The following is a 13,391-nucleotide window of genomic DNA, read 5'->3' as shown; positions in this document are numbered from 1 at the left end:
CAACCATGCCCTGTTTCAGGTGGGGACTGAGGAGTGCTGGGAGAACCTGGAAGCCCAGTCACACCAGCCAGTTTTGGTGTGTTAAATATGCACATCAGTCCCTTATACCAGGTCTAAATTCCAACAGCCACATGGGGCTATTCAGCGGCTCTTGTTTGAGCCTGGATCACCTAAGGGGAGGGCTGGAACTGGGTAAGACAGAGCAGGAGAAGCATGGAGCCACGACAACTGTTCTGATTAAGGCTCAAAGTTTAATGATTACCTAATGAGTATATAAAGGGAAAAACAACAAAACCCAGCCCACGATTTGAGGGATAAAGTGATAGCAGGTGGCAGTGTAAGACTTAAATTGAGACTTATCTATTTGAGGCTCCCATGAATGAGAGATAGGTAATCTTGCAAAAGCAAGAGGTTTATTTGTCCAGTGAACTGGGGTGGCCTACAACCAGAGGAGAGGCAACCCTGAAAGCCTGGTGCAAGCAGTTTTTATACTCTTTAGGGGTACAGGTTACATCAGTAAGGTAATAATTAAAATTCATTGGCTAAGTGTATTAGCCTTTGAATCTATTGGCTAGCAAGCTTGTAACAGGGCCATGGGATCAGAGGGTAGGTGACTATCAGTCAGCACATTCTGTGGTTTTTCAAGAATGTTCCTGCTCCTCCCAAGAACTGTGGGTGGAGAATGGAATTTGGCCTAGCCTTGACCTAAGGCGGTGGGATTAAGTCTGGCAAAAGCCCCTAGGGTCTTTCAGCAGCCTATCAGGTAAATTTCCAATTCTTGGCAGCTGAAGTCCAACACAGATATGTCTGTTTTAGACCGATTAGGATGATATGGCTCTCCAGGTTCAAGGCCGAAGTGGTAAACAAGGTCTGAATAGCCGGTGCAGGATGGGTAGGTGGGGGGCAGGGGTCACAGCCACAATCAAAAGTCTTGTTTCCCAAAATATCTCTTTAATTTTTAATAACCTGGGTACCTTTTCACTTGTGGGGCAGACTAATAACTCTACTGCAAGTTAAGTAATGGGATATGCAAACTATCTACCTTGATTCCAGGAGGAAGAAAGGAAAGAACCTACTGAGTGCTGTGAGAAGAACTCCGGATAAGTCAGGACCTGGTGAGCATAGGGTCACTGCCTACAAAAGGGAGGAGCTGTGGGTCCTCCCTGAGGCTGGGTGGGAAGACAGATGGGTAGGCAATTGGAGGACAGGCACAAGTTCATCTGAAATGAAAATCCGTGCAGATCTGGAAAAGGTCTGGCCCTGGACTGAAAACCTGGGTCCAGAACCTCTATGCTGTCCCTTCGGCACAATCTAATGCTAAGAAAGGAGCTCATGTCACTCAAGATTCACTGGCCAATCAAAGCCTTCAGCTGGTCTGCCAGTCAGAAGAGGAGGCGGGTTCCTCTATTTAGCTGAGCAGTCTAGAATGGTCTGGTGTGATGTACTCTCTCCGTCCTGCTGCTGAATGCTGTGAAGCTTGTCCTGGCAATCACTGAAGTTGCGACATGGTGAGCACAGGATCGCTGCCAACAAATGGGAGGAGCTAGGGGCTGGGCAGTGGGAGATAATGCTTCCCCCCTGTGAGGTCCCTTGGGGTCCTAGACCCAACAGTAGTCTGAGTAACTTCACTATGGGGGTTGTATTTGTGCAGAGCATTTGAAAAAGTGGCTTGCTTGTGTGTAGAAAACATTCTTGGCAATAAAAGGAAAAAGAGATATCTGGTGGTGAGGAAATCTAATCTCCTCACATGGGGCACCAATGTTGTTAAAAGAAGACGTCCCCGGTTTCAGGACCAATGTTAGGAAAAGGATGAAGAGAGAGAGAGAGAGTGTGTGTGTGTGTGTGTGGGGGGGGGGGTTATGGCCCATGGAGGTGCAGCCGAGGCCTGGAGGTGAGGGGGATACCTTTGGGGAATCCATGTTAGGAATCCCTTCCCCATGAGGGAGCAGCCACATGACAGTATAGTACAGAATAGAGTTTATTCAGGTCATGGGGGTGTTAAGAGGGTAGTAGAAGCAGAAAGAAAGTGAGGAATAGAGAAGTAGAGGAATAGAGGCTGGCCATGAGCACGTGGAGGTGGGGGGAGGGGGAAGAGGAAGGATGGGGGAGGAGACCAAGAGAAGGAGGAGGGGCAAGCAGCCCCTTTTATAGTGTCAGGTCACTTGGGCGGAGCATACCTGGCAATTGCCAGGTAACTGAGGGGTGGGGTATACAGAATCCCAACACTTAGTTTCTACAAGTTCTGTTCTTAGTATTTAACACTAAGGTGTGCAATCCATCTGGAGTTAATTTTGTGGAGGTTGTAAAAGGCATCTCATATGTTGAATAGCAATCCAATATTAAGCTGTGATGTAAAAGAGTAGAACTGATGATCTAAAGATTTTATCTGTAGGAGATAGTGAGACCAAGTAGAACTTAGCTGAGAGAGGACTGCCTCTAAAACACCCCACAGATAAGTAGTATGCTAACCAGGCCTGTTAGAGATTAGAATGCTAGGATGCACATGTTTGTTCACCAGGATTGTCCAGAAATATGGCTCCAAGCCATAACAAAGGAAACAACCCTGATTTACAACCAGGCACCAGGCCCATCCCTATATCAAAGAGCAGGCTTCTAACAAGCTGCTTAACAGGGCATTACAGGATCATAATCAACATTAGGGCCTGGTGCTCCATAAAGGTTCAGTAATCTTCTTGAGAAAAGCATAGTTCTGCTACATGGGCAAGATAACACCTGGTGACAACTATTTGAAAAATTAAAAAACACTGTTGTGTTGAGTGCTGGCCTGATCAAGCAAGGTTTTCTTTCCCTGAGAAAAGAATGTACAGAGAATAACATAGCTCCTTCTGAAAGCCAGAAACATATTTGGCAGAGCCACTAACAACCTGAGGCCTAGACCTTGGGAGCTTCCCCTAAGGCCCCAAGGTATAGATAAAACAGAGCTCCTTCTCTAATTCCAGGAATATGATTGGGAGAGATGGTAAAGGTCTGGGGCCAGGGCCTTTAGGAGGGTTTGCTTCAGATTTTGAGAGCACAACTCTTCCCACCATAGGGGGTTTTGGTTAACAGTCCCAAGGCCACACTATAGGCTTGGTTAATAATGTTCTTGAGATACCCTGAGTTCCCCTTATGTAGCACTGTTTGATTAGACTCCTCCTGAGAGTGTCCTATTGCATGTTTCTGCTGACTTCATAGAAATACCCCCTTCCATTTCTCCCATGTAAGTAGTATATAAGATAGTACTCTTCTTAAGAAGCTTACTTAGCATAAGAAATAACTATGCAAGAAGACCTCCCCACCACAGCTTTTATACTTTCTTCTACTTTTCCTATGCTTTTCATCATCTGGGATCTTCCACTTAGGACACTGTCAATAACCTGCTGTTTTTGGACACAGATGTACTTTAGAAGTGATCCTGGAAATTCCCCATCTTTCTAAGTAGCTAGATTTTCGGTCTCCAGTCTATATTTAAATTGCTCAAAAGGTAACCTGGAACCTGAACCTAAAAGAGACTTAAGAACAACAGCATAAGTGGAATGCCAAATCCATCCTAGACTGGCTCCTCTTTTTGAATTAACCAATATAGCTGGTCTTTGCTATTTTGTAGTTTCCTTTTTCCCCCACTCTTAATCCCTCCCACCCTGCCCCCTGATATGAATGAAAACAGACCAGATTGGTAGGTATGTAAACTGGGGAGGTATAGCTGTCCAGTGGGTTAAGGCTGAGCAGGGCTTACCTGAAAGGAGGACTAGAAATGGTAACTAGTGGGATTTCAATGCATGCTATCAAACCTCTAAAAGAATTAAGTACTGACAAAAATATATCCATATAGTATTATGCCAAAATGCTTTTTAAAAATCTGTACATGTGTTTATTTTTTTAAATAAAGTTGTAAGAAAACAAACAAACAAACAAAGTGCAGGGGGTGGGATAGAGCCAAGACAAGGCTCAACATTTAATATTTAGCACAGTGTATATAAAGGAAAAACAAAAACAAATATACAAACAAACAAAATCCCTACAAAACACAATCTCAGAACAGTAACTCAGGGTAGCAACAGCACAGCAGCCAATCCAATATGTTTCCATTTCTTAGCAGCTCTTTAATTCCAGTACATCAAAGCTGGCAGCTACAGCCAAGGCAGATGTTTCTGTTCAGGCCTATTGTAGCAAACATTTAAGGTGTGCTTAGACTGTACAGGGTGAGGAGGTCACAGGCAGGTTGTGTTGACCCAATAAATACTGAATTTCCAATTAGGGGACTGTCCTATGGAGTTATATGCAATCTTTGTTGGCATAGTTAAATCAGCTCAGAGGGTTGAGACACAGGTTGGCTGTAGCTGTGGGTATAAGGATACAGGTCTCAGCAGGTGACCAAGGTCAATTAACTCTGTCAACTGGTTCTTCAGTGCAAGAGTGAGGATTAAAAGAAAAAAGACAATTAGACAAAACTATAACTGTCTCCAGCCAGTTTTGAGTCTGAAGCAGTTTTTTTAGTTTTTATTTGTCTTTTAAACCACTTTAATTACATGAAGAATGATAAGATCAGTTCTGAGTCAAGGAACTGGCAAGGCAATTAGCAAAAATCCTGTAAAGATCTTTTCTATAGTCTAAACTGGATGACTGAGACAAAGGGACTGCCACATGTACTTTCTGTGAGTTTGCCTTGAGCTTCAAATGTAAATGTTCTTAATCCTGGCCTGTTTCCTGAGCCCAGGCCCAGAGTCAGATTCCTGCCCTGAGTTTACTTCTTTTGTCCTGGTAAAGTCAAATTCCAGCCTAGAAGCTAGTGGCCTGAAAAAGGCCCTCCACAAGAAGGTAACATAGAACAAGGGGATCAAGGTCAAACAGTATCTTATTAATGCTGTGGACCTGGCTGTCAAGTTCTCCCAGCATCCCAGTCCTCACCTGTCACACGGTATAGCTGGCATAGCTCTCTAGTTTAAGGATTGTAACCCAACCATTTTGGGTACCTGGTCTTTTTAATCTATATCATTTACCCTGCTGGCCTCTTAGTCAGGCTCTCCCCCTCTCCCTTTCACCCTCTCCTGACATGGCTCAGGATCATGTCCACTCTGGACTCTCCCAGATGCCCCTGCCCTGGCTGTGCCCTCCCTTTGCTCTATAATAAACCTTCTACTCCACCATACCTAGGAGCAGCCATGTCCTTTCCTTTTTTATTTCTTTTTTTCATTCATCTCCCATTCACTGTTCCTTGATTTCAGATTTGTAGCCACCTTTCCCTTCAGTTGTTGTCAGTTGTTACTGTTTGATTTTGACTGGAGTTTGGCTTCCCAGATGTGAAGCAAAGGGATGGCTGCTCTGGATGATATTGAGTGTGTAATGGTATCTGCACACAAAGGACCTTGGAAGATGAATAGGTGCCCAGGGAGAAGATTCTACTAAAATACAAATTTACCTGACGAAGGCTCTGTCTGCCTCTAGGGTAGAAGGAAAGAGCTGGGAAGTACTGTGCTGTCCTAGTCATTTAATCTCTAATCCTCCAGTAGGGGAGCTGCTACTGTTCTCAGGCCCAGCTGTGAGGTAAAAGTTAAAGAGGGACTGTGGACAGGCTAGTAATCAGGAGGAGCACAAATGGGAGGTAGCTCAGATTCTTTCCATATTTTTCTCTGATGCAGTTCATTAGAGAGTTGTGAGGGATACCACAAGTCATGCCATGGTGATTGTGGAGGCCACTGAGAATAGCAGGTAGGCTAAGCTGTCAGAGTCCAATCCGATTGGACTTGGATGGACTGTGAGCCAGACTGTGGTTCTGTTGGTACATATGGTAACCTGGGCAGAGGTCCTTGGCCTCTGAACCTGTCTGAGTGTCCCTGGGGTAGAGGAGTCTGCAGTTCTGGCCATAGGAAGCTGTGTCAGGGCCCAGTGTGCACATACAAGCATTGCTTTTGGAAAGACAGATTTTAAAACTGAAGGTCTGGTTTCTAGAAGTTCTGAACATTGCATTGCAAATTCACTTTTGTGTGATAAATTTTACAAGTAGTTTAGAAACTGGTAGATAGAAGGTGATGAGGATCATCCTTCAGCAATAAATCTTTTTACCTTTACACTACCACCAGCCACAATGGCATGATTCAGGGAAATTCAATTCCAGGGTACAAAAGGAGTTTCTGAGATGCAGAGGTTTCTCAAGTGTGCATGGTGGTATGCAAGTGGGTAGGGCAGATAGATTATACATCATGTGCCATAATCCACATGGCAGGAAGCAGACATTAAATTATTCTTCAACCTTTGTGTGTGGGCTCAGTGGGGCTTGGTTTGTGTGAGATTACAAGGAAGCAGGGGAACTGCTGAGCCATAGCCCACCTTTCTGATCATTCATACAGAGAGAGCTCTAGAATATGGGCCTCTCTGTTTGGAACTGAGTTCAGTAGTGGCTGAAGGGTCAGAAATATAACAGTCTAGGGGTTACTTTGAGTCATTTTTGTGGTAGTTGTGAAGTCTGTGTTTATTTCATTTGTATACACATGGAATCATAGGTAATACTGGTAAGTTTACAATTTTCCTGGCTGAGTTTTCTTAGGTCTTTTGATTAAAACTTAACTATAATTTGGGGCTTATGTTCTTGGATTTTTCTGTGCATCCCCTTATTCCTTCACAAATGTTGTAAACCTTCTGATTGTTGTAGCTTCCTGGGAAGTACAGAAGTCACATTGTGCCAGAATGTGTACTATTGCTTCATAATCCTATTGATAATTCTGAGGGTGTTTGTTTTTTTCACATGGCAAATAGCTTTGGATTCAGCTTTCCTGTTATATATTGTTAGGTGTGTGTGTTTTAGATTGTTTTGAATTCGTGCTGCAAATTGAACATACCCAAGCTCCTTTTTTTTCCCCCTTTGTGTTTTTTTTTTTTTTTTTTTTTTTTTTTTGAAATCACATCACTTTCATTGTGTGCTTTACAGTTGTATAAATCAGCAAAGGATATTCTACATAATTATTCATTTAGCAAACTATAGTAAATGTGTAAAACTGAAACTTATTTGAAATAATGTGCATTGTATAGTTTCTACTACCCCACTTTAAGCTCTGGGAGGACCCTGTACCAGCCTTGCCCAGGTTGTAAGACCCAAATTGAGTCTTATCTATTTGAGGCTTCCATGAATGAGATGAGAGATCAGGGATTGATGTAAAAGCAAGAGGTTTATTAATCTAGTGCACTGGGGTGGCCTACATCCAGAGGAGAGGCAACTCCAAAAGGCTGTTACAAGCAGTTTTATACCTTTTAGGGGTATAGGTAACATCAGCAATATTACAGTTTCAACTTATTAGCTAAGTGTATTGACTTTTGAATCTATTGGCTAGCAAGCGTGTGAGGCATTTGAACTCTATTTGGGACCAGAGGGTCAGGTGACTATCAGTCAGTACATTCTGCCTTTTTTTTTTTTTTTTTTTTTTTAAAGAATGTTACTGCTCCTCCCAAGAACTGTGGGTGGAGAATGGAACTTGGCCTAGCCTTGACCTGAGGCAGTATGTGTAAGGCTGGCAAAAGCCCCTAGGGTCCTTTAGGTTCTCTCCGATCTTCAGAAAAAGACACACACACACACACACACACACACACACACACACACACACACACACACACACACACACTTATTTTTATTTAATATGGTTTTAGCTTAGTGGCTAGACACTTCTAAGCCTCCTGAAGCTAACATGCTCTTATCTTCACTCCCAGCTCAACACCTCTAATTCTTCCCACAACTCTGTTACCCAATTACCTTCTCCTCAGCACCCTAAATCTGCCCTCAGTTTAGTTGTGTTTCTAATCTCCCACCTGATACCTCAGGCCCAGTTGAAGAAGCAGGCAATTGCCACTCAATCAAAGATTTTACATGGCTGGTGGCTTTCTCTCTGAAACATGATGAATCTTCTTTTCTCCTCCTGTATCTGCTAGTCTGCTGCAGGAACCTGTAAGTTCTGGCTCTTCTGACCAGCCATTGGTTGCTAACATATTTATTGATCACAACCAATTGGGGAGCAGGATCTTTAGGGGTCACATGCTGATTCCCTATCAGAGTATCAGAACCACCTCCTTCAATAATGTACAAAGCCATAGAAGGCTTTAGTTGAGACTTTAGTGACACATCATACATTGTTAGGGTCACATAAATGATATATCTCACTAAGTATAACTTAATTGAGAAAACAAAAAAGAGTGAAAATAAAACATGACCCAGAATTGAACAATGAATGTAGATTTTACACAGGATTGTGTATTAGCAGTAACCTCTGATAGCAGTAGTTGGGATTTTCCACAGATATCTACTAAAATTAGTTAAAACTATGTTGTGTTGTTATATTTTATATAAATGTTGATATAGTTGATATAATATTTAATATATGTATTCCAATACATTTGGACATAATATCTATCCCCAAACAACCCCATGCTACTGAGTTCTCATAGAAATGACAGATTTGCCATAGAACCCGGCAGTATAGTTTCTGTGCACTTGAAATTAGTTTTAAGAAGTATCAGAATTCTCTTGTTCATTGCAGTTGTATTCCAGCTAGCCTAATTATGAGAAGCACTTCAGTTCTCATTAGTTGGGGACAAACTGGGTACCTCAGGAGGACACTGTGCTAAAGGAATGAAGGCAATGGTTAAAGTGCAATAGCAATGGTTAAAGGATTATGCACTTGTAAAGACTCTCACAGTCAGTGCTGTATTGGTCATAAAACAACATGTAATTACAGCTTAACCAGTGTCCGCCCACTTCTTTCTCCCATCTGATTTCAATCCTTAGTGCACTTTTTGTCAGATGGATGTGAGAGCTGCAACCATCTTGTCTACATTTACAGGTAGCAATAGGAAAATGAAGAACAGAAAGCACAAAATCTAGCTGAAGCAATCTCTTTCAAAGGATTTTTCTAATGTTCTTTTAGAACATTATGTAGAGAAGAGAAAGAAAAGAGCAAGCTTTTTGTACCAGGAGTTGTTGTAGATATGAGAAGCAAATACACTAGTATAATATACTGTAAAAATACAGAAAGTGGCTTTATTTGGATGGCATGAGCGCTTTCTGCCAGTGAGTCATACTGCATGAAAAAGTAAAAATGAGGTAAAGTTTTGTTTGAATTTAAATACTGATAATAAATTACAGTTGTTGAACAAACATGTACTAATCTTAGATAAGTGACTCATCTCTTTGTTTTCTCTGGAATAAATATCCTATCTTAGATAGTAACATTGTCATTTTTGTTTTGAAGAATATGCTAAAACATTGGATACTTTTATACATCAGTTTATGTTTAATGTGTTAATTAATGTAGCAATTTTATTATTTATTTCTATTATTTGAATAGTTATTCAAACATTAGTTTTTCTTAAAACAAGCAAGAGTATTCCTTCGGAATGAAATGAGAAGAAAGCTTTGTAATTCCACATTCCAAATTAGTGAAAGCTAACACAAGTAAATGGCCTGCTTTTGTTTCCTGTGTGATATATATTTCACATTGCTGAGAGAAAATGTTCTGATTTCACGAATATAGACTGAGTCCAAGATGAGCTTGTCATAAGCTCCTCTGTTGCAGGGTATTTGATCACATTGTTAACCTCCAAGACTATCTAGTTTACTGAAGAAGGGGGAAAAAAGCTGTTTCTAATTAGTACACACCTTTAATCCCACCCAAACAATGAAGGTAAAATTAGTTTTAGAAGGAAGCATCCATCTTTGAAAGTGATGTCTAATTGGGTGGCTGACAAAATGATAAATCAGAGAAAGATGTAATGAAATAGGAAATACCCAACTCCCAAGAAAAGAAAGGAAAGAGAGGCATCATAAACAGAAGCAGCACAGAGGGTAAGAGGAGGAGACAGTTTTACCAAGAGAGTTTTACAGAGACAGGTTTAAGGGAGAACAAGCTAGACACAGATGAAGATAGAATGAGCCAGAGAATGAGGAGACAAAATCAAATTGCTAGAGTTCATTTGAGGCCAAGCATAGCAATAGAGTCAGAAGTGAAAGAAGTCAGTTTGAATCAGTTAGTATGAAGAGGAGATTGAGCCAGAAGACTGGAGTTGACCAGCCAACCAGAGTTCAGAAAGAAAAGGAAAGGGTGAGTTTATTCAGCAGTTAAGTCTCAGATGCCAAACATTCTAGACCTAGATAAGATTGTATGGAGGCTAGAAGCTTCCAGGACTGAGCCTAGGCTAACAGATGGAGAAAATGGCTGACAGTTACATCAGGAAAATAAAAGATACTTTTATACCCCTGTGTAATGGTCACCTTCCACACAAACAGAACAAGAACTATATCTGTCACAATCATGCTGTCCTCTTCACTTAGACTTTTCTGTGTTCATTATTGCTTTCTTTCTTCTTTGCATATTTATGTAACCAATATTGAATTAATTGAAAATACATTCTTCTTTTATATAATATATTCTGACCACTGTTTCTCCTCCATTCGCTCCTCCCAGGCATTCCTCTCTTTTCCCCAAGATCCACTCTCTCCTCCTCTACAGAAAGGATCAGACCTCCAAAGCAACACAGAGCAAGACAAGATAGCAAAAGACAAAGTAAATTCGTTATATTGAGGTTGGACGAGGCAACCCAATAGGAGGAAAAGAGTCTGAAGATCAAGCAAAATAATCAGAGTTACACCTGCCCCCAAGAAAGAAGGTACTCTGTAGACTACAGAAAGAGAAACCTGAACACCAACCCCCACCTACAACAACCCCAACCTACAACTGGTCCTTCCTGCAAGGAATGTGCTAGGCCACAAAAACACCAAGCTAATAGCCATAACATATTAGTAAAGGGCCTAGCACAGACCTATGATGGGGGCAGGTGTAACTCTATGTATCCTATGATGGTCCCATGCTTTCCATTTAAGTCTCTGTAAGATTCCTGGAAATTCAGGCAGTATTAGTCATGGGTTCCCATGTCCTGGTCCTCAAGTTAAACCAAACATTGGTTGGCCACTCAAATAAGTTTGTTACCATTATAGCTCAGCACATCTTGCAGGAAGGACCAATTGTAGGTTGGGGTTATTGAAGGTGGGGGCTGGTGTCCAAAGTACCTTCTTTCCTTAAAGAAATTAAACATAGGAGTGAAGGCCCCAAGCCTACACCCCAATTTGTTGTCAGTGATGGGGCCCTGCTCTCAGTTTTCTGAGTGCAAAGTTTTGTACTAGCATCAGCATGAATTAGTTCAGGATTTTCAAGGGACCTCCTTGGCTAATAACTCAACCAAATGTAACCCATTCCCAGCATTGAAGCCCTGGCTGGCTATAAAGGATGGTCAACTCAGATTCTGTGTTCTCCATTGCTAGGAGTTCTTCATTAGGTCATCCTGTTTATCTAGGAAGTTGCTATTGTACTGGGTTTCTACACTAACCCCCAGATGTCCCTTAATTCTAGTTTTTTCTCCCTGAACTGTACTTTCTCCTTTCATCTACTCTCCAACTTATCTCTCCCACTCCTGTTCTCATAAAATCCAAGTCTACTCACAGAAACTGTTTTATTTTCTCTAACAGGTAATATCCACTTATAAGCACATGCATACCATTTCTGTCATTCTGGGTCTAGGTGACCTCACTTATGGGGATTTTTTTTAAAGTTGCACTCACTTATGTGTAAGTTCCTGATGTCATTTTTTTAAAACAGCTGTGTGATAGATATCCATTGAGAATATACGACATTTATGTTTATTCACTCTTCAATTTAGGTACCTCTAGGTTGTTTCCAGTTTCTGGCTAATATGAATAAATATACTGTGACATAGTTGGACAAGTGTCCTCGTGGTAGGATGGAACACCTTTTAGATACATGCCCAAGAGTGGTATAGTGGGATTTTGAGGTAGATAGATTCTCATTGTTTTGAGGAATCACCATTCTGAGGAAATACTGATTTCTTAAGTTCTTAATATATTTTGTATATTGGGCCTCTATAGGATGTGGATTAATTTTTTTTTTAAATATCTTTTACCATTCCTTATGCTGCCTCTGTCCAATTGACTAGGATTTTGCCACTTCTACTTATCCATTTTCTATTATTGACAAAGAGAAGAAACAGTGCACAGGATGAGTGTTGGCCTGTAATTTCTTTAATTTATGGTATAGCATTTTAGTTCATGTTTAAAGTACTTATATGTATGTCTGTCTTTCTATCTCCTTTTATCTGTGCTCCTATCTATGTTGTGCGATTTTTATTCATTATAATCTAATTAATTATATTGTTTCTCTGAAAAGTGATAGATCTTCACCTACTTTTGTCTTCTGAAAATTTATTGTTATGAGTTTTTTGAGTTTTTGATAGTTTGGGAAACAGTTTTAGTTTCTTCTTGATCCTGAATGTTTGCCTCTCCTCATTTCTTGGCAAATCTGTGTTTTCCAGTTGTTGAAATCATCAAGTTTTGTGGTTTTGTTACTTATGTGACTGATACATTTGATTTTTTTTAAAGCTTTTTGGCATATATGATGTCAGTATAATGTCAGTGATGTCAGTATAATGGTTTCTATTGTATACATGTATGGGATACTTTAGGATACAGTAACCTATGATGATGTGCATGTGTACTTCACTCGAGAAGAATGGGTTTTGCTGGATCCTTCACAGAAGAATCTCTACAAAGATGTGATGTTAGAGACCTACAAGAACCTTACTGCCATAGGTAAGATAGTGAATTTTCTTTCACTTTTTAAAATAAGAAAACAACTGTTTCTTTGATACGGATGCTTTTTTGTAATTTCAATTGAGAATTAGAAAGAATGAAGTGAATAAATCAGGTTCATTGAAGATAGTAACTTTAATTTTTCCTTAATTTCCAATAATACATCATACATTTTCTGGTACTATATTTTAGGCTATAATTGGGAAGACCATAATATTAAAGAACAGTGCCAAAGTTCCAGAAGACATGGGAGGTAATTTTTATGTGCAAGTTGGTATAAATATGCCTCTGAAGAAATGTTAATATGTCCTTGAAATTTTAAAGAAAAGTAACAGTGTTAAAAAAAAGCACTTATTGAAGTGTATTGACTATTAAGTTCTCACAAATTCATGTACCTCAATCTCAGCTGTCTGATTGTGTTTGCACAATCTAAGCAAGAAGAAAAAAATAAAAAACCAATGCCTTAACAGATATTACCATTTGAATCATAGCCACAATACAGCTACTCTGTAGAACTGCCAATCTATTTAGTCTCATACCACCTACATATTGCAAAAGATAGATATAGATATACATAGGTGATAAGTACATGTTTCTAATAAGCAAATATTCCATAGTAAAGCTGATTACTCACAAAGTAACACTGCTAAGTTTAAGTGAGAGGGGCATTTTGTGAGAATCAAGAATGTTGTTGGGGAAAAACCTTAATCCCTGTACCATGTGTCTATGGTGAAGAAAAAAATTAAAACTG

General features: G+C 40.3%; 1 protein-coding gene across 1 annotated transcript; it reads left to right on the top strand.

Moving 5' to 3' along the window:
- Positions 1-10,899: 10,899 nt before the first annotated feature.
- Positions 10,900-12,897, top strand: LOC308435277 (zinc finger protein 431-like; the record flags this gene model as incomplete). Its single annotated transcript, XM_080935949.1, has 3 exons — positions 10,900-11,004; positions 12,514-12,640; positions 12,833-12,897. The coding sequence occupies 3 exons, from the start codon at positions 10,900-10,902 to the stop codon at positions 12,895-12,897; spliced, it is 297 nt and encodes a 98-aa protein (XP_080792075.1).
- Positions 12,898-13,391: the final 494 nt, after the last annotated feature.

This window comes from Micromys minutus (assembly GCF_963924665.1).
Source record: "Micromys minutus genome assembly, chromosome: 22".
NCBI lineage: Eukaryota > Metazoa > Chordata > Mammalia > Rodentia > Muridae > Micromys > Micromys minutus.
Note: the sequence above shows the minus strand (reverse complement) of the source record. Positions and strands in the feature narration are given on the sequence as shown.